This window comes from Fundulus heteroclitus, chromosome 14, assembly GCF_011125445.2.
Source record: "Fundulus heteroclitus isolate FHET01 chromosome 14, MU-UCD_Fhet_4.1, whole genome shotgun sequence".
Classification (NCBI taxonomy): domain Eukaryota; kingdom Metazoa; phylum Chordata; class Actinopteri; order Cyprinodontiformes; family Fundulidae; genus Fundulus; species Fundulus heteroclitus.
In genome coordinates this window covers 6,685,656-6,708,309 of record NC_046374.1, presented here as the reverse complement: position 1 = coordinate 6,708,309, position 22,654 = coordinate 6,685,656, and the positions used below count along the sequence as shown (strand labels likewise).

Genomic DNA, 22,654 nt, shown 5'->3' with positions numbered 1-22,654 from the left:
CTGTCTGACAGATTCCAGTTTGTTCATGTTAATAATAAATCTTGAAACTTTAGGGTACCGCTTGTGGAGTACCACAGGGTTCAGTCCTTGGGCCACTTCTCTTTACTGTATACATGCTTCTGATTGTTCAAATTATCAGACAGCATGGGATTAATTTCCACTGTTATGCTGATGACATTAAGCTATATTGATCCATAAATCCTGATGAATCCAATCAATTACTTCAACTATAGGCATGTCTTGATGATATTCCCTTCTTTTAAATTCTGACAAGAAAGAAATTGTAATCTTTGGACCAGAGTCCCCCAAAAATAAAGTTCTTCATCAATCACTCAATCATCAGGATGCATAGGTCTCTGGTAATAACGTAGAAAAAAAACAACCTGTTTTACTTTTTACCAAAACATGTCATTTAAATCCCATATTAAACAGGTTTCCAGGGTTTCCTTTTTTTACCTCCGGAATATCGCCAAAATTAGAAATATTTTGTGCAGTAGTGATGCTGAAAAAACAGTCCAATGCTCTTTATTTGTTATTTTTTTTACCATCAGGAAGTCCACAATATGCAGTTTGAATCCTTCAGCTGATCCAAAATACTGTAGCAAGAGTTCTGATGAAAATTAACAAGAGGGATTATATTTCTCAAAATTTAGCTTCTCTTCATTGGCTCCCTGTTAAATCAAATAAAATTCTCCTTCTCATGTATAAAGCCCTTAATAATCAAGCTCCATCATACATCAAAGCTCTGATTACCCCGTATGTTCCTAACAGAGCACTTCGCTCTCAGGCTGCAGGTCTACTGGTGGATCTAAAAGTAGAATGGGAGGCAGGTCCTTTAGTTATCAGGTTCCTCTCCTGGGGAGCTAAGCCTAAGTTTCAGTCTGTGAGGCAAACATCCTGTCTACTTTCAAGACTAAGCTTACAACTTTTGTTTTTGATAAAACTTATAGTCAGAGTTGCTGAGGTTATCCTGAGCTATATCTGTTGTTATGCTTCTGTAGGCTTAGGCTGCTGGAGGAGATCAAGATCTATATAAACAGAAAGGCCACTTTACCTCACTCTGCTACTTTCTCCTACTACTCTACAATTTTGCATTATTTGCTGTTAATTTAACTTTTCTCCCATTCTGTTTTTCTCATCATAGTAGCTACATCTGGCCTGGGGTTTTGTTCGCCCGTGACACCTTCAAGGAACGGGGCATTGATTGGGCTACTTCTGCCAACTACTTCATGTTTTTTTTCTTTAATATGTAGATTATACAGTTTTACCCTTCTCTCAGTATTTCACATTATCACTCTGTTTCACAGCAGTTATTTGAGGTAATATATACACTACTGTTCAAAAGTTTGGGGTCACCCAAACAATTTTGTGTTTTCCATGAAAAGTCACACTTATTCACCACCACATTGTGAAATGAATAGAAAATAGAGTCAAGACATTGACAAGGTTAGAAATAATGATTTGTATTTGAAATAAGATTTTTTTTACATCAAACTTTGCGTTCATCAAAGAATCCTCCATTTGCAGCAATTACAGCATTGCAGACCTTTACCATTCTAGCTGTTAATTTGTTGAGGTAATTTGGAGAAATTGCACCCCACGATTCCAGAAGCAGCTCCCACAAGTTGGATTGATTGGATGGGCACTTCTTGCGTACCATACGGTCAAGCTGCTCCCACAACAGCTCAATGGGGTTCAGATCTGGTGACTGTGCTGGCCTCTCCATTACTGATAGAATACCAGCTGCTGCTCTAAATAGCTCTTGCACAATTTGGAGGTGTGTTTAGGGTCATTGTCCTGTTGTAGGATGAAATTGGCTCCAATCAAGCGCTGTCCACTGGGTATGGCATGGCGTTGTAAAATGGAGTGACAGCCTTCCTTATTCAGAATCCCTTTTACCCTGTACAAATCTCCCACCTTATCAGCACCAAAGCAACCCCAGACCATCACTTTACCTCCACCATGCTTAACAGATGGCGTCAGGCATTCTTCCAGCATCTTTTCATTTGTTCTACGTCTCACAAGCGTTCTTCTTTGTGATCCAAACACCTCAAACTTGAATTCATCCATCCACAACACTTTTTTCTAGTCTTCCTCTGTCCAATGTCTGTGTTCTTTTGCCCATCTTAATATTTTTCTTTTATTGGCCAGTCTCAGATATGGCTTTTTCTTTGCCACTCTGCCCTGAAGCCCAGAATCCCGTAGCCGCCTCTTCACTGTAGATGTTGACACTGGTGTTTTGCGGGTACTATTTAATGAAGATGCCAGTTGGGGTCCTGTGAGGTGTCTGTTTCTCAAACTAGAGACTCTAATGTACTTATCTTCTTGCTCAGTTGTGCAACGCGGCCTCCCACTTCTTTTTCTACTCTGGTTAGAGCCTGTTTGTGCTGTCCTCTGAAGGGAGTAGTACACACCGTTGTAGGAAATCTTCAATTTCTTAGCAATTTCTCGCATGGCATAGCCTTCATTTCTAAGAACAAGAATAGACTGTCGAGTTTCAGATGAAAGTTCTCTTTTTCTGGCCATTTTGAGCGTTTAATTGACCCCACAAATGTGATGCTCCAGAATCACAATCTGCTCAAAGGAAAGTCAGTTTTGTAGCTTCTGTAACGAGCTAAACTGTTTTCAGATGTGTGAACATGATTGCACAAGGGTTTTCTAATCATCAATTAGCCTTCTGAGCCAATGAGCAAACACATTGTACCATTAGAACACTGGAGTGATAGTTGCTGGAAATGGGCCTCTATACACCTATGTAGATATTGCACCAAAAACCAGACATTTGCAGCTAGAATAGTCATTTACCACATTAGCAATGTATAGAGTGTATTTCTTTAAAGTTAAGACTAGTTTAAAGTTATCTTCATTGAAAAGTACAGTGCTTTTCCTTTAAAAATAAGGACATTTCAATGTGACCCCAAACTTTTAAACGGTAGTATATATATATATATATATATATATATATATATATATATATATATATATATATATATATATATATATATATATATATTAAAATTTGCTTCACTGATTTAAAACATATGAACAAGCAATCACAAGAATACTGTAAATATAAATTCACATCGCTGTGGATGTTTCAATAATTTTGAAATAGTTTTCAAACTTCTTGGTCATCCGGTGACTTCTGGGACTGCTGTATAGGTACTTAGTACCTAAGTCGTACAATAACAGATGTTTCCTACAATCCAATTATTGTTGTCGGTCACAAATGATGAGAGTCCACTTTTAAAGTATTTTAGATGACAACACATTTCTTACAAGGGAGCACAGCTGTAAGGAAATATGAGAGTCAGAAATTGCATAGATATCCCGGCTTCTGAGAAAGGAGAATGGTAGGAGGGGGTTTGAGAGTGGCCAGCCTCTCTAGAGGCCTGCAGTCTCCCAGATACAGAGGAGAAGGAGGGGGAGAGATGACGGAAAACCAGAGATTATTGAAGGGGACGGAGGTGTGACATCACAGGCTGGTAGGGTCCCGGCATGAGACTCTGGTTCTAATAATGATCCCATCTCTGCCTACTTAAAACACATGTAAATTATTTAGTGTACCCATTGAAGTTCCAAAAAAGGAAGCAACTAAAGTGAGTGAAAACATTGAGGAGACATCTGAGAAGGGAAACCCCCTCGGTGGAGCCACGAGGAAATCTGTGCCCTGCCATGGGGTGAGTACGATGCTGAGAAGAAGATGGAGGCAGCAGTTGGCTTCAGCAAACCACAACTGCATTTAGAGAACCACGAGACAGCTCCCTGTTTGGCTGTGTGTGTGTGTGTGTGTGTGTGTGTTTGTGTGCGATTTCGGCAAAAAGATGAGGGAGGGACAGTGTTGCACTTTTTGAAGTAGGAGGAACAGTTTGGGGTGCTTCAGAGCATGTAGACGTGTGTGATGTTAGAGCAGCTTTAAATCTATCTGACTTCATAATGGAAGAGCTGGCTCGCTGAAGCGCAAGCTGCTCTGAGTAAGACTTTATTACTGCGCTATCAATTTTGAGGGGTTTTTGTTCCTTATTTTAGGAAATAAAAGAGCTGTTTCTCCACCACCGCTGAAAAAACCCGACTTCAGATTCTGTCCAACATTCTTACTTCATGAGTCCAGCCCCTGACAAAAGTATCTACACCCTGTGAACGTTTTCACACTTTGCTCCATTCCAACCACATTTGTCATTTTATTTTAATGTGTTCTTATGCAACAGACCGGCCCACTGTAATTTCTAACGTCTAATAATGTCACTGATACAAAATTCTTATTACAGTACAGTATAACAGTTTTACTAAAGGTGCAAGCAGTACTGGATGGCCGTCTGACCTCAGCACTGATCTGGCTTGTGTCGCGACCATGAGCGCTCCGCTTCGCCACCACAACACCTCCAACGAGCCTGCCAGTCACCCCAAAAGTTAGCAATCAGGCGGTAGTAAGAAATCTTCACTGTCATGGACGGTCATTCACACAACTTGTAGCTTTGATGTCAATCTCACTGATTCACCACAATTATGTGGTGAAGCAGTGAGATTGTGGCCCATGAGAAAGCACAAAAAATTAAGCGTGGATCTGATAAGGAAGCTGTTTAAAATGGGAAGAACAGTTGATTCTGATTCCAGTTCAATCCAATGACCTGTTTGACATAGATCATTCATATTATATTTGGAGCAAATCAAATCATGCATGTGTGATAGTCAACCGTATGCAAACTGCACCACACCCACATGGTTCAGCCAGCAGTCACTGTTTCAGAAGATTCAGCATCACCTTAGTGTTAAGAATAAGAATGCATGCTTTGAATTTGTAAAGGAAAACGTTATGCCTAGCACAAACCCAACACATCCTATCACCCCCAAAAACACCATCCCCGCAGTGGTGGCAGCATCATGCTGTGGGGATGTTTTTCAGCAGCAGGGACTGGGAGACTGGTCTAATTCAAGGGAAAGATGGGTTGTGCTAAATACAAGGATGTTCATCAGAATCAGAACTGGTGTCAGTCTCCCTGTGATTTAACCTTCCAGGAGGACAATGACCCGAAGCGTGCTGCTAAAGCAACACTACAGTGGTTTGAGGGGAAGCATTTAAATGTGTTGGGATGGCCTAGTCAATGTCCAGACCTGTGCATTTGAGAATCTGCGGTTAGACTTGAAGATCGTTGTTCAAAAGTGAGCAGTTTAGCCTTGAAGAATGGACAGAAATCCCAGAGGCCAGATGTGCTGAGATCATGGAGACTGATCCAAAGAGACTTGAGTCGCTGCAAAAGGTGGCTCTGGACATAACTGACTTTAGGGGTGTAGGGGTGAACAGTTAGACACACTAATGTTTTCTGTTATTTTGTTTGGTTTGTTGTTCTCCACAATAAAAAATAATCAATCTTCAAAGTTGTTGGCAAGTGCCAAAGGGGGTGAATACTTTTGCAAGGCACTGTATGTGAGTAGTGAAGGAACCTGGCTGTCCTGGATCTTATTTAGGGGTCTCATAGTGAAAGGGGGAGATGAATGAAAATCTAGGCTACATCTTTTTATTTAGATTTTACGAAACAACTTTATTTTTTTATTCCCTAACCATGACATACTTAGATAAAATCCTTCTAAAATTAAACACTTGCTGTCCAAAAAAGAAAACTAAAACATCAGCATTTCACTTCCCATGGAGGTTGTGGGACTTGTGGGCAGAGTTACAGATCTTGAGAAGCCAAGCCAGCAAATCATCACCTTTAACCCAGACTCCTCCCAGATTAGCAGGAGATCAGAGTCGGCCAAAGAAGAAGCATTTGACTTCTGGATCTGTCAGTTTTGTTAATTTGTGCTCTCAGTCTGCTGTTCCCCATGCTTTTTGTTTCTTTTTCATTTTTTTACTCTCGCTTAACCTCTGTCTCATATAATTTAGCTCGCACAAACTCTGGGGTTTCTTCACATATTTCACATCTGAGCTCAGGACATTTTTCTGAACATTTTTTCCCTTTTTGCTTCTAAAACAGCTCCTCAGCTCTTGTGGCCTATCTCAGAGCTTTGGAGAGGTTACCCCGGGCCGCTCGAGCAAGAGGATGAGTTTGTCGTGACTATATAAGGCCTCTGTGTACTCTTCGGCTAGGCCTGCAATGTGGCCTGCTTAATAGTGGAAATATCTCAAGAGGCCTTTTTGCTTTGTTTTTATCACATGGGATCAGAGATGTTTATCTACTGTTTCAAAGCATGTGGGAATGGGATGAAATGGAGCACACTGGGTTGTTTTTAGTTTTGGCCTTGATGTGTGTAAGGTGGAGGAATTAGAGGTTTGATGGCAAATGATGGAAAGTGGAAACATTTTTTACTGATGAGCTTCTGGCAGCTGGTCTCCTGATATGTTGTTTAAAAGGGGTTGCCAGCTAGGATGGGAATTTGCTTCATTTGAGACTTTTCACATTTTGTCATGTGAGAACCCAAACACTTATATAATAAGCTGGACAAGGTGGTCTTTAATCAGAGAAGCAGCCACAGCAAGTTTGGAGGAGCTGCATAAATCCAGAGCTCGGGTGTGAAGTTATGTTGACAAGTCAAGTACTAGTTTACATTATGGAAGAGCGGCAAAAAAAAAAAGCCATTGTTGAAAGAGAGGCAGAAAAAGTCATGTTTGTTTTGCCACAAACGATGTGGGAGACAAAGCCAGCACTTGGAAGAATGAGCTCTGATCTGAAACCAAAATGTAACTTTTTTGCCAACATGCAAAGCACTGTGTGTAGTGGAATAGATCCACTTCACATCACCCTCAGCGCACCGCATTCCCATTGTGAAACATGGTAGTGGCAGAATCATGCTGTGGGGATGCTTTTCTTCAGCAAGGATAGGACAGTGTATAACATTAATTCTGTTAAACGCAGTGTTGTATAAAGTACTGAAATCTCGGAGTCAAGTAAAAGTATAAGTACCTCTCCAAAATATGACTTTGGTAAAAGTCCAAGTCACTGACTGAAATGTTACTTGAGTTAAAGTCTTAAAGTATGTGAAATGTATTGTACTTAAGTAAAAAGTAAAACAAAGCAAATGCAGTTTGAATGACCTTTTTTAGATGTTGGTAAACCTTGAAAGTCAAATTCCCTTAAAATAATATAAACAACCAAGTGCAGGAGAAATTTATACCAAGTTTAGACAGAAAATACAACCTTTTTGTAAGCTTTAAGTTTTCCTTCTTCAAGTAAGGTCAGTGCTATGCACTCTAAAATTGTACACAACCAAGTGCAGGCAAAATTTAGACCACGGGGTGTATACTAAGAACATGGTGAAGTGATAAACCAGGTTTAGTTAAACTACAGGAAGTGGTAAACCTGCTAATAGATACACCTGCAGGTTATCATTTAGTTGAGAAAATTAGGACTCTCTGCTAGATGCTTTACCTATACCACAAGGTTAATTTAACCTGCTTTACTACTGAACCAGCTTCATATCCTGTTAGTGGTGATGAACAAGACCAGGCAAGTCCCGACTTTGTCGTAGTCAATCAGTAGGTGGGGTCAAAACACTTGTTTCTCTCTCTTTTTGTAACGAGTAACTAAACCAAACATTGAAAATGTATTGGAGTAAAAGTCTGCAATTAAGTTCGGAAATATAGTGAAGTAAAAGTAAAAGTTATCAAAAGATGTTATACTCGAGAAAAGTATAAAGTACTCCAAAATATACTTAAGTACAGTAGTGAAGTATTTTTACTTCGTTACTATACAACACTGGTTAAACGTCTGGAATTTTTAGCAGGTTAGTTTAGTAGCACAGAGGGTTGTTATTAGTGTCGACTGTTCTGGTGTCAATGGAATAAACAATTAGAAGACCCCAAAAACAGGAAGGGTTCTTTGGGTGGAGGCTTCAGGAAGTTTCCCCTGCTCATTTGTTTTGACTGTGTTCAGTAGTTTTGCCTTTGACCAGGTTCAGGGTCACCAGAGGTAGCACTAGGGGATACCTGGACCCTGCAGAGATTGCACAGGCACTACAACTCCACCAGGATGGTACATCAATACCGGTCATAGCAAGAAGGTTGGTTGTGTCTCTCAGCAGAGTCTCTACAACAGGAGTTGGGAACCTTCGGCCTCCTGGACATATACAGAACCCTTTTATCTGGGATGCCATGCAATTTCAAGTGAATATAAAAAGCAATATATATATATATATATATATATATATATATATATGTATATATAATCGTCAAATAACTCCTATAATGTCTCTCCAGAGTGGATTTTTTCATCACTGCCAGTGGCTCCACATGAACTGCACACATGGGTTAGCTTTTCTCTTTAATGCAAAAATATTCATTAATCTATTTCACTTGAAAAACGTGACATTCAGCATCCACTTTTCTTTTTTATTGCTGTCGCCATGAGTGACACCTGTATACTCTATCTCATCTTATGCTTGCACATGACCAGTTATGTCATTTTGAAAGAACTAGGGCAGGGGTGTCAAACTAATTTCTATATGGGGCCACTTTGACGTCATGAAGTCATTAAAAGGGCCGGTTGCACGTGTATAGACGATACTTTTCATTTCATAATTTCATTCCAGTTCACATAGAAGTATAAAAAATGCACGGTAACATAGAAATAGCAACCTTAGGCCCAGTTTATACAGTTTATCTGCAAGAAAAGTTGATACTGGGGTGAGTTACACTTACAGGAGGCACAGTTTTAGCCACTTTATGCACTTTAAAAGGATATATGCCTCTACTTTATGACATGATATGCCTTTTTTTATTGGCTCTTGAGGGCTGGATAATTTACCTTGACGGGCCGGATTCAGCCCGCGGGCCTTGAGTTTGACACCTATGAACTAGGGTGTCCGTTCTGTAACCGGCTGGTTGATGGTTCAGTCCCCTGCTCCAACCGTCTCAGTTGTTGTGACCTTGGGAAAGACACTTCACCCGCTTTGCCTGTTGGTGGTGGTCAGAGGGCCTGGTGGCACATGTATGGCAGTCTAGGTTCTTTCAGTCAGAATCTGGAGATCTGGTGTACCGCCGCATACATGTGAGTTATTCTATTGTCTGAGGGAAGAAGTTCAGCAGTTCATGGAGATAAAGGGGATAGCTGCAGTGGAGCTTAGTGATATGGATGGTGTTTCATTAAAAACAGAAGTTGTCTCTGTAAAAGCTGAATTTATAAGAGAAACAGGAAAAGAATGGAGTTTGAAAGAAAATTACAAACAGACAGGGAACCAGGATTAATAATAAAGCGTTTACGGTTGTGTCCAGACATCTGTGAGCCGATGAGGTGTCCCAGCGAGGGCAAGGCGAGATAGGACTGCTCAGAGAGGAGAAAACCTGGTCAGGACAACAGGCAATGAAGGCAATGCGTGCTGGACAGAAAGGCTTTCGATAATCTGGAAGGGAATGGCTGTGGAAGACCTGCATATAAAGGCAGGATTACAGCGGGGAGAAATGAAGGTAATTAGGAGAGAGACAGGTGTCGCTGCTTCTGCCAATGAGCAGAGCAGCTAAGAAATGGTAGGAAAAACATGGAAGACAGGGCAAGATCATAACAATAACTTGTAACTGAAGTTGCTCGGTATCCAATTAAAGACTGTTACGCCATCACATCATGGCTAAATTGTGTTAATTTTGAACAATGTGTGACATGGGGAAGGAATCAAAATGGATTTTAAGCAACAGGAGTTTAGGACCCTCACAGGCACCAAGGATCTGCCCTCCCAGCAGGGTCCATGCTACAGACCACTCCCCACAGACAAAAGGTCAGAGCACTTCTGACCAGACTCTCAGATGACCATCACTTTCTCCCTGGAGCCCTCGAGGAGAGGGGGTTGTCACCCAGTCTTCACTTTCTTCCTGCCTGAGACAAAGGAGGAGGGAGGCTGGCCTGAACCATAAGGCCTCACGAGGCCAGGAAAGACACACAAGCCAGTACCTGGGAGAAATCCCTCTTCGCCCACAGGATATAACCGGGCAAATCAGAGTTAAGTCTGCTGTCTTAACTTCAGTGTCAGGTGCAGGAGGAAGGAATCCCTCCATGCCAAAAACGGCTTTGTTTATTTCTCTTCAGCTGTTACAAGAAAGGTGACTTGAGACAGTGCCGATCAGCCTCCTTTACCCACTTCCCACGCTGAGAGAAAGTGAGAGCTGAAATAGAGACTGCATGGAGCATCGGTCAAGGCCACCCCCTCGACCACATGCTGCTGCTAGACTGCAGAGCCACAGGCTAGCCCGCTGCTTAACAGACCAACGATTTTCCCTGCTTTTCTATTGTCCTTCCTTGGATGGCCAAAGTGGACCAGACTCACACGAGGCACCGACTTGGCAGAGAAGCTCGAGGGAAAGGTTACACAATCATTGGGAAATGCTTGTGTAATGCGTTTAGATGGTGTTTTCAACACATAGGGCTAACGGAGGTAGCTCATGCTAGCATTCTGTATCAGGCCATTGCCGATATGATTCGAGTGTGTTTTTATGGTTATAACAAACGTTATCTCCACAGGGGTTTCATACACTGATGGGATATTAATGTTCATGTTAACTGGCTCACTCATTATGGTTAAAAATAAAGCCAAGTCTTTAAAGTTAGCGCTGAAATTTGTAGCCAAAATGCTATTTAGCTTCTGGTAACTTCTGATTTCTGGTTATTCAACAGAAGAAGTATAAGGCTTGTTCGTTTCGCTCCGCCATTGTTCGATAGTGCTATGAGCCTTATTCCCACATTAATAAGGAGTATTAATGCCGATTTAAAGGCATTTTGGTTAACTTTGGGTGTAACCAATTTTAGCGACCGATCGCTGCAGCGACCCCAGCTCCCGGAGGTAGAATCACATTGATAAAATCGAGCACCCTAAAGTAAATTATTTTACTGAGCAAATAAATTCTTTACCATGTTATTTCCTCAAATAATGTTTTGTGTAACTCAGGATTTGCATTGTGAATGGATTGAAAACATGCCAAATGTTGTTCCGAATTAGTTAAGCTAATTTAACTCCATTCCATGTTTTTCTTACGTCAGATCTGCAGTGAACCAGGATTCACTGAACTATTCTGATTATGATCAACCAGTTTTGTTTTGTCTTTTGTTTTGTTTTTATGTAAATAGTTCCTTAGCTTAGTTTCTTTTTATCTTCATTTTGCTTAGTAGTTTAGTTAAGTTTCACTAGTAAAATAGAGGATTTATTGATTGAAATATAGTTTTTATTCAAATAAACAGTGTTATATAGTGATGTTCTCTGGATGTTTATTTAATTTCTGTTAATAAATTCTTGAACTTGAAGAAGTTGTCACTCCTTTATTCTATGTGTGTGCAGAGTTTGCTGTTAAAAGATCGCTAGTGCTAGAATTCATCCCTTTCAACCATTGTCCTGATATTAGCTTAAGAGCTGATTATCACCAGACAATACTTAAACAAACAGAGAGTTATTTATTAAACATTAAATAACTTTAAACACTGTATAACTGCACAACAAGACAAATGAACAAAAAGTGAGCTACGTGCTGTTTAAAGATCTTCCAGTCCAGCACAAGTGTAATGAACAGTGCTCAAAGAACCCGATATTCCTACCAGACACAGTTATGTTTAAAAGGTTTATTGTAGCGGTTGAGTTGTGGTAGATGAGGCAGACATACAGAACCAGACTGACCAGATGCAGGTGGAACCAGCAGTGCTTGACAAGATGAGATGATCTGGCAGTTGGTGGGTGAGTGAAGCAGTTTTATGAAGGCTGGGGAACAGGTGAGCGGAGTAAGAATGGATTAGTGACAGCAGGTGGAACTGGTCTGGGCTGATGACTGGTAACTGAGGACTAATTGGAGGGTTTCTGTGGCTAAGAGGTGACAGAGCTGATTCTAGACAAGTCCCGAAAAGTCCAAAACAAACAAGCAAAAACCTAAATAATGACAAGGGACTAAATGCAACCAAAACACATGATGATGATGTTTATACAGTCACTCCAGCAGTGGAGCTTTTCTCAAGAAAATTTTTAGTAATTGAGGTAGTCTTTGTTGAAGCTGATTTTAAACTGAAAGAAAGCAAAAAAAGAATTGAAGGAAGTTAAAAAAAACTGAAAGGAAACACAAAAAACTGGAAGGAAACTAAAAAAACAAAACAAAAAATGTTGTTGAATAGTTTACCTACTTCCGCTTAGGGAGGGGCATTTATTTATTTGTATCATGAATAAAATGATAGCTGTGAGTTGTGGTGAAAATTAGAAACTGATGATAATTGGAAGGCCCAGGAAGTGTGGTTGGGATTGTTAATTTTTCTTTTTCCCACAGTTGGCTTAATGACGGCATTAATAATTATCAATATATTTAAAACAATGAATCAATGCAACTAGTTCTGTTTAGTGGTACAGCTGCACCATTAATGTACCTGGTGTACATTTGTAAACTCATTGAAAGTGGGTAACTTTAATTTCTAGAAGCAGCATTTGTATTGTGGTTGTATTGCTGACCACACTTACTCAGATAAACTGAAATAAAAGACTGATGATTTTAAACTGTTTTCAATCACAGCTTTTTTCTCTTTCTCATATTACATACCATCAGCCACTGTGACAAACATTTTTCTTTCACTTTTTATTTTTTTTGCCTCACTGCAACTATTTTATCGATAACTCCTTGTGTCAGGAGTTTGTTTGTTTGAAGTAACAGATGTTTATTCAATAGTGAAAATGACGGCTTACAGGCAGACTGGGTAAACCGGAACCAGGAACACAGCAAGATGGTGACCAGAACCAGGTAGCATAACAAATGGCCTGACAACTGAGTATGGCAGACTGGCTATATAGGGGAGTAGACAAAAGGAAAGATCGGTGGAGGAATTAACCATAGAGGTTAGAGGGAGGGAGTGAGAGCAATGACATGGTAAAGACAGAACGGGAACAGAACCTAACAGGAATACATGCAAAATTACAGAATATAACCAAAGAATACACTAACCAAACTAAGAACAGGCAGGAAAGCAAAGGCCTGACAGATCTACAATGTTATGCAATTACACACTGTTTTAAAGTTAATTAATATTTAATAAATAACTCTATCTGTTAGGTATTGTCCGGTGAATATCAGCTATAGAGCTGATATCAGGACAATAGTTAAAAGGGATGAATTCGAGCACTGGCATTCTTTTAACAGCAAACTCTGCACACATATAGAATAAATGAGTGACAACTTCTCTTCAAGTTCAAAAATGTATTAACAGAAATACAATGAACATCCAGAGAACATCACTATATAATGCTGTTTATCTGAATTAACAATATATTTCAATCAACAAATCCTCTCCTAGTGAAACTTAATTAAAACTACTAAGCAAATTGAAGATAAAAAGAAGTTAAGGAACTATGTACATACAAAAGAAACAAAGGACAAAATAAAGTGGTTGATCATCATCAGAATTATTCGGCGAATCCTGGTTCACTGCAGATCTGAGTTAAAGATAAGATAAGATAGAATTAGATAAGATAAGATAGGGCTTTATTGATCTCACATTGGAGAAATTTACTTGTCACACATCGGCTTAATAAACAAAAAGAAGGTGCCAAAAGAAGGAGAGGTGCATAAGGTATAAGGTAAAGAACCAAAGTTCATCTTAAAGAATGTGAATTGAGGTTAAATTAGCTTAAATAATTCAGAACATTTGGTATGTGTTTCAACCCATTCAAAATGCAAATCCTGAGTTAAACAAAACATGATTTGATAAAATTATATTTTACCTGAGTTAAAGAACCAAAGTTCATCTTAAAGACTATGGAATGAGCTGAAATTAGCTTAACTAATTCAGGACAACATTTGGTTTGGTTTTTCAACCCATTCACAATGCAATTCTGAGTTAAACAAAACATTATTTGATAAAATAACATCTTAAAGAAAGATTTTCTCAGTGAAATCATTAACTTTAGGATTTTATTAATGTGATTATACATCTGGGAGGCTAGCAATTGGTCAGTAAAATCGGCTAATCCTAAAATTAATATTCCATATTAATGCAGTGATAATGCTCATAGCATTATCGAACGATGGTGGAGTGAAACGAAACAAACCTTATGCTTGAAACGAATCGTAGTTGCATATCCAGGAACAGACCTCTCAACTTTTATCAAAAGTTAGGAGTGAGATTATGCTAATTTGGGGGCGGGGCTTGTTTGGGGGCGGGGCTAACCGGACCCTGGAAGAGCCGGTGGAGTCAACTCCATCTCATTTTTATCCCACCAGACAATGAAGTAGACATGTATTACTTGTGTTAAAAAGAGAAAGAGACGTATTAATACTTTATTGTTCAGTTAATGGATTAAAACATAAAAAAATACACAATTGTTCAAATAATACTGAATAAAATTAAGTAGATTTTAATTATTGACCGAATTATTATACTGTTACACATTCATCTATGGGTTGTTTATCATTGTAAATCTATAACCTGATTGGTGAATCAGGCTGAGTTTCATCAAGCCTTTATGGTCAACATTTTACCCTCAGCAGCAACACTGAAGCACACAGAGGTTCCCGCTGCGTCTTTACGCACGATCCAGCTGCTGATGTCTCCCTCTTTTCAGCTCAATGCACTTCTAGACTGTTACAGTTTATAACATTCTCATCACCTTTCACAGCGACAGGTTTCTCAGTCAGTCGCCGCGCTGACCAGACAAATCTCTACTGCTCTCGTCAGTGCGCTCTGGGCGCACTGACGCCCAGAAAGCTCCTGCTCCGAGAGAAAGGAGGGGAGAGAGAGGAGCAAGCGCGGAGGCACAGAAATATGGTGCATGTAGTTAAAAAATGCAGAATTAATAAAAACGAAACTTATAAACTGACCAAGTGGCGTTTTAAACTGCATCTGGTTAGCAGAACTGTTTTTATGATCCAGCGTGCAGCCATGACTGGTTCTGAATGAACCGGTCATCTCGCAGCAGCTCCGCCCCCTCCCCTCCTCCTGTGTACGCGGTACAGGACCTTACCGGCTCACTTTCACCACTGTTAAGACTAAAATTATTCATAACTCTGATCACTCTTCCTGCTGCTCTGTTAACACGAACTGCAGCAGGAATTACTGATGGCTACAAGCTGTGAAAGAAGCCGAAACAGCTCAGCAGAAGGCAGAGTTTTGTCGTCCGCAGCCCAGATGGGCTTTGTGATTTTTATGCGTGAGAAATTCCATGTTTGCGTGTGAAATGCCATGTGTTGCGTGTGAGCGTGTGAAGTTAGTGAAATGCGTGTGTCACACGGTCAATGCGTGAGAGTTGAGAGCTATGTCCAGGAAGCTGGAAGTTACCGGAAGCTAATAGCATTAGGCTAGCGGACATTCGGCACTAACTTTAAAAAGCTTCAGCTTTATTCTAGTCATAATGAGTGAACCGGATAACATAAACATCAATACCCAAACGGTGCATAAAACCCTGGTGGAGATAATGTTTGTTATAACCATGAAACACACTGGAATCACATTAGCTATGGAATGGTATCAAAATGCTAACGGGAGCTATGTCGGTCAGCTCCATGTGTTAAAAACACCATGTAAACGCATTACGTAAACTTTCTAAATAAACCATTTAACTTTACCTGTTTATTTCTCTGACAAACCTGTCGGTGCCTCGTGTGAGTTCCGTTCACTTTAGGTGTCCAAGGGAAAGCAGTGGTCCAGGAAAACGTTGGTTATTTCAGCAGCGGGCTAGTGGCTCTGTGGCTAGCCAAAACATGGTTGGGTCGGAATCTCCCGCTTTTGTTGTCCCAACGAAACAGCAGGGACTGAGTTTCACAGAAGCACATTTTTACTCAGCTTGTGGGTCTTTCGAGCCCCATGATGGAGCATGGCTGGCTGGTCTCCCCTGCTACCCTCTCCTCCAGAGTCCCAGACAAGAAGTGTAAGATAGTGAGGAGTGGTCAATGCTTATAGCAGGCATCCCTGCTGTGAGAGGCTGTCTCCGCGTGGATATGTGAAATTCCTTTGCTTACAACCCATCCAGACTTATCCCCCATGGTACATGTTCAGAATTCAATCTGAATTCTAGTCCATGGGCAGATGGAACAACAACAAATAAACCACAAACACTGAAAATGAATAGAAAACTTAACCAGGGACAGAAACAAGAATCTACAGATAATAGCCAATACTAAATAAGTGCAAGATATAAACAGACTGCAGGATCCCCAGGAGCCTAAAATTAAATAATAATGAACAGAAACTGACTATGACAGACACCGAATAAACAAAGTCCTTTGGTTCCTGACACCAAGTTATTCACCACGCAGAGGACATCGCTGTCATGAGTTAAAAGGTTCGAAGCACAGTTACTTTGGTGGTTAGTTTTCTGTTGCCATATATTCATTTATATTTCTGTGTTTTCAAACGTTTTGCAGTCTGAGTTTCTTTAATGTTTTGTTATGTCCTGTTGGTTATTGCTTTATTTGTCCCTATGTTTCCTTTTGTATTGGTTTAGGTTCTTTACGGCAGTTCGTCCTGGTTTCCAGGTAGCTGTAGTCTCATAATTAGACTCACCTGTTTTGCATCCAATGATTAGCCTCAGCAGTTTTTAGCTCCGTGTCTCCAACCAATCTTCTTCCTATTTTCCAGTTTTTGTCCTCTATCCAAGATTCCTGCTTTGCTTTCTTTTGGGTTTCTTGCTTCAAGACTCTCATTTTTTATATATATATATTTGTTTTATTTAGTTAATTACACTGGAATCATGGTCCTACCTGCCTCTTGCCTGTGTTTGGGTCCAACACCACAACAACCATTCATGTGTCTGGAAGATTAAGATTGGACTGAAAATGTTGTTGCTTTTGTAATATTCATCAATTCTATGTAATGGGAAGGCTTCTTTGACTGTGTGTGTACTGATTTCCTCTCTCGGTTAAAAGACTACTACCACAAGTAAACAGTAACTTCTGACACATTTAAGCGTCTCATATTTCAGTTTATAAAAAGTAATCCAAAATTTGAGAACCACATCCAGCAGCTTGCCTTCACTGCTATAAAGCATCTTTAATTAGTTATGACACGAGTCAAGTAATGATGTGAACCTTGAGACCTTTCTGATTTTTTTCCTTCAGAATTTAAATTCTGTTAAATGTGGTTTGCAGGCTGTTGTTTCGGCACAGATCTCTAAAAATACCTTCCATATGATCAGCAATATATGTAGGTTGATGACTGACCCAATGAATGCATAGTGCACAGGTTCCATTGCTGGAAAAGGGGTCTAAATCTATGTTTCACAGTTTGTTTAAGGTGTGTGAAATATATTGTATGTTGTTACTTTGCAAACTCAAGCCGTGTTGCCATGTTCCTCTCAATGGAGAAATTTTTGCTCTGGCATTGTATCAACTTTCATAAACTTTAACATTTACCATACAGAAGAAAGCCACTACGCTTCTGAATAGCTAATAACATCAAATCATGAATGATGACGTTTTTTTTTCACGAAAATACATATTGGGATATTTAACATACATTTTGGGGGGAAACGTGTAAAGATATAAAACATTTCTTATCAATTTATGGTATATTTTTACTTTTGCACATGGGAAGGACAGTGTTTGGCCTATCTTTCACTGCATCAGGGCCCATACTACATTTCAGAGGCCAGATTGGATATAAACACGACAGACAGTCATGTGTTTACGTAAGGATATGTTTGCTCTTTTTCCACTGCTAAAACCCTTTGGGTGCAACAGTTTGATGAATGATTCTGCTCCCCAGCAAGATTTGGATTAGGCCTGCGAGCCTTGTTGAAAGTTATTACTTTCTATTGGGAACATATAAGCAAAGGCCATGTGCTTTTCATCACTTCTTGAATGACCATTGCACATGGAAGAAAAAAAAAACCCCGAAAGACCTGCAGACAATGTGTGATGTTACAGTATGGATGAGTGTTTGAATCATTTTGTTTTTGTTGTTTGGTCCAAATTCCTCTGTTCTTTTTTTTCTTCATATCTTCTTTTGGTGTAACTGAAGTCCTCTCTGGCAGTGTTACCCTGAGTATTCCCACTGGAAGTGACAGGGATGGGACTAAGATTCCATCGTATTATTTCCAAATTTCCATTTCAGGACACACGCTTTAACAAAGAATCTGAGGTTAAAATCAAATCTCCAAAAATGAGACAAACTGGGACTCGTTACAGCAGGAAGACATGCAGCTCATATTTGGTTTCCCATACATGTGTCAAAATGTGAAGAAAACGACTGGAAACAGTGATTTGTATTCAGATTCTGGCTTAAGGAGTTTTTCACAACACCTTTTAGGCAGAATAAATTCTGAGGAATGTTTAATTATGATGAATTAACATAAAGTTCTAATTGAAAAAAATCGGTAATGTATTTTATATGTTATTGTTATTACGTGCTGCGGAAGACCAGGGTTTATGCACCACATGAGCATTATTTATGAGGCAGGTGCCATTGATATTTGTCATTCCTTGGGGCAAATGACCCGCACAATTGTATAGGTACATAGTATGTATCATTACTTAAATGATGGAATATTGCACCTCTGAGTGATTTCACTCCAGCCTTGATAAATTCATATCTAGCTGTTTGCCTGGAAAGTTTGATTCAAGTGGGCAAACGTGAATGTGAACATTAGTGCTGATCACAGAAGAAAGTTCAGGTCTGCCCAAAATCAGAGAACCAAATGCAGGAAGCAGATTACAACGCTGGTCATTGTGGGTACACCAAAACACAACCAAAACAAACATGCGCACAGCAAGACTGCCGGCAGAAAAGACTTGCAAGTTAAAACGGCTGTTAGATGAAGTTTATGGTCAGAAGAATATATCCCAGCTGCTGTTAAGAACTCACAAGAAACATGAAGCTGTCAAACTGATTAGACCAGTGCCACATGACAGTGGAAAGAAAAGAAACCTCCAATTGTATTTAAGACACACGATGTGCTCAGAAGAAGTGGCAATTCAGGAGATTAAAAGAACTAAATGGCTACATTTAGACTGGATTCCTGACATTCTTTGTGCTTCCCTGGGCACTTCAATTTTGTTTGACAGACTGAGACAAAACAAACTTTGCCCAGCAGAATATAACAACACAAACTTAACTGATCCAAGTCAGCAATTGTACGGTCCATGTGACTTTTAAATTAAATAAAAGCCTTAGTTTGTAATCTCCTCTGAGTTTACTATAAGCTCTCATTTCTATCTAAACATAACTGTAATTTGTTTAAACTCACTCCAGGTGTCCACCTTCATGTAATTCTTTACAGTAAAGTGACAGCATTTCTATTCGATTCCGCTTATTTATTTTTGCACAATTCACAACTAAAGTCGGCTCAAGGCACATTGCAAAACCAACCTATCATAAATATACACATTTATATATTCCCAATTCAATCCAGTCATACATTGTCTACATCATTTAATCCCTTGTTATCCTAGGTATGGAACCGTTAAGTTCAGTTTATCATTAGAGTGGTAGAAAGTTTTCTGTTTAAGGAACCCAGCTGACTGCATTAGGACACTGACTTTGCAGCAAGCCTGTTTCCTGAACAACCACATAGTGACAGCGGACAGTTTCCTGCATTGTGTCATTGACTTTGCCGTGGTCCCTCAAACTATGCATGCATGTAGTGACAGTGGGAAGGAAAACTCTCCTTTAACAGATTCTTACTGGCTCCAGTGTGGGCCTTATCTACAACTTGCAACATGAAAATAGTTTATCATTTTCCTTCCACTTCGGTAATGAACTATGTTTGTTTCTCAGTTAAAACACATGTATGTTTTTTGTGGTTATAATGTAATGGTATGGATACTTTTGCAAGGTGCTGTGTTTGGTATTCTGTTGACCTTCAAGCACAGAAATACTGTTATAGACAACTGCCTTCAGCAAGCTGAATCAGCTACATTAAGTGCATAGGCACATTATATGCCTATACAAAAAGACTAAAGAAACAGTTGATCATGATACAAAAAAAAAGGCTATATACACCAAGCGTCCGTCCTGATAATGTTTTGATAGTCCTTTTTGAGCCCAAATAGAATTCCAACACCGGGCGCAATGAGCAGACATGAACAGGCATCATCTGCCAGCAGTACCACAGAACTAGCAGAAAGCCAGATGGTGGCCATTGACAGCTATTTTATAGAGCGCTGCAATGCCTCACGGAGAAGCCATAGCTCGGCGTGGTCAAAGACCAACCCGACCTATTCAAACTGAAATTTACAGACATCTCCTGGACATGATTTTAACGCACTGTGTACTCCGTTACAGTCACTCAGTGATGTTACTGCCAGCGCTAGCCAGCTGTGTAACAGAGTCATACCACAGTGCAATGCATGATGGGATCCACATTTGGATCTGCTCTGGTCGCTCCTTCTCTCCAGCCTTTTCTTTTTTTGATGCTGAATGTTATGGTGTTTTCTAAACACTCAAAAGCCTCAAATATTTGCCAAAAGCAAATAAAGATGTGCTCGGGGAATATGAAACTGCTAATCGCATAATGTAACCCCCAATTTCTGTAGAAATCACAGGAATGCCTATTCTACTATTATGACAGGAACTTGGAGTGCAGCAAAATATAGTAGGTAACTTGTAGGGTAATTTTTACTTTACAAATTATTGACATGGATGACTCGTACAGGATTAGCAACACAGACAATCATCGTAATTATTACAAATGGCATGTGGTGCCTAGGTAAAACTAATCCTGTCAGAATGAAGCTTAAAAGCACTACTAACACTAGTAGCACTATTAGCAAAGACATTTACTCATATATCCATCAATTTTGTGGCAACATCTCAATGCTTCCTCACCTTTAGCTTCTGCTTTAGTGAACACTAACATTCATACTGTATTCCCAGCGCTATTCAAGTCTTATCCCTCTTGGTATCCAACATTCTTTTGGTTCTTTTTTGCGACTGATCTTGGAATTTTATTATTTTTTCGTAACTCTGCTGGGAGTTTGACACTCACTTACCCCCATTGCTTCAGCTTGTTGCTATGGTAAATATACACAGAAGGGCTTTATTTACAAACAAAGTGAGCAGAAACAAAGCAAAAAAGACAGAAATAACAAACAATACGCCAGCAGGATGCTGTAATTTAGAAAAACTTTGTATGCAACCAGAGGTAAGCTACTGGCGTATTCATTTTGAAGAGGAATATAATGTGCCAATGCACCTTTAAACCTACAGAATAGACATTATCTGATAATGTTGGAATAATCAGCACAATTGGCATTTTGCAAATGTATCTGAATTAACAGCAGAATATTTAACCACAACCAACCTAGAACATGCTTGTAATTAGGTAGGGGAAGGGTGTGTATTTGCTCTATTTTCCTTCACTTAATGGGTTAGATTAGAGTTGCTGAAATAAAATAATTTTCAATAACATTCTAATTTAAAATATGACTGTACATAAAATATTCAAAAGCTTTGCTTTTAATCCCTGCATCATGATTCTGGCACCGCCATGATTTACTCTAAGAATGGTGCCAGGTGATGAGTAGTACCTGCTTTTGTCCAAACAAGATGCTTTGAGTTTAGACCAGAGTGTTCTACTTTGGTTTCATCACTGATATATCAGCAGGGTCAGATGGTCCACAGTGGGATCAGGACCACAGCCAGAAGAGATGGGCTGCAATACAAAGTCTTTGGAAACTATACGAGAAAAGTCCCTGATTCTCAAATATTCCAAATAAGAAGCACTAAATTATGTGGCCTGGAAAGAAATTGCGGGTGCAATAAGTGGGCATGTTGTGGGTGATCTTCAAAGATTGGGTCTGGAATGCATAACACGTGCAAAACCAGTTCAGTCCACCTCATTGAATTGGGTAAATTCTGTGCTACAGCAGTTTGGAAGCTGCTGAAAAAGAAAGGTGAACTTCTAAGGAATGTTTCAATTTCTGAATCCAACCAGAAACAGTCATCACATAATCTCTCCAGACACCCAGGTGCACAAAACCATTTAATGACGAGCTAAGATAAGAAATTCCTTCATTGTTCCACAATGGGACAACAGACAGTAGAGAATTGCTATTTAAGTTTTCCTTTTATTAGAAACAATTTTAGTTATTACTATAAAAAAAAGGTGGGAAAATGTTTTTTGTCCGCAGAAGCAAAAACTGTTTAACTACATAATGACGGAAGACCCAACTTTTTTTTATTTTAACTTTTCTGAGTTTAATACAGTAATATTACAGATGACAAATCTGATTTACATAGGAAATGAACATATCCCCGTTTGTATTTATTCTATGTAGGAACATTGAGGGAGGGAAATAATCCCTCTTGCCACATTTTATGGATGCGCACTCAAGGCACTCCCTCCCTCTCTCTCGCTGCCCTGCCTAATGTTTTGTTACATAGAGTAATCAGACATTCCAGATTAATCAGGACAACCCCGTTTTGAACGACATATTAAAGCTGTCCCTGGAAATGTCCCCGATTTTGCTGTTTTCTGTCTGAGAACTTAATGTTGCACAACAACAGCTGTAATGGTGGCTTGTTGTATATTCATGAAGGCAGACACAAAAAATGTTAGCACCCACGGTTCCGCAAATTATATACAAGCAAATTGCTTTGCACCTGGTATGAAGATCAGCGTTGCACATGATAATTAATTTGCACTTTTCAATACGTGCAAACCTTTTGAAGCTCAGGCCCTGTATGTGTAAATGGAACATCTTTTAGGTAAGGCAAGGTAAAGGCAAATTTATTTGTAAAGCACATTTCAGTACAAGGACAATGCAAAGTGCTTTACA

The 22,654-nt window shown here is 39.5% G+C and overlaps 1 protein-coding gene across 1 annotated transcript in view; it reads left to right on the top strand.

The window, feature by feature from the left end:
* The first annotated feature begins 3,474 nt into the window (after nucleotides 1–3,474).
* pde5ab (phosphodiesterase 5A, cGMP-specific, b) overlaps nucleotides 3,475–22,654 on the top strand; it is a 121,669-nt gene continuing 102,489 nt past the window's right edge. The window contains exon 1 of the mRNA XM_036146183.1: nucleotides 3,475–3,680. Coding sequence (XP_036002076.1) covers nucleotides 3,676–3,680 — 5 coding nt within the window. The 5' untranslated portion in view covers nucleotides 3,475–3,675. The remainder of the gene's footprint in view (nucleotides 3,681–22,654) is intronic.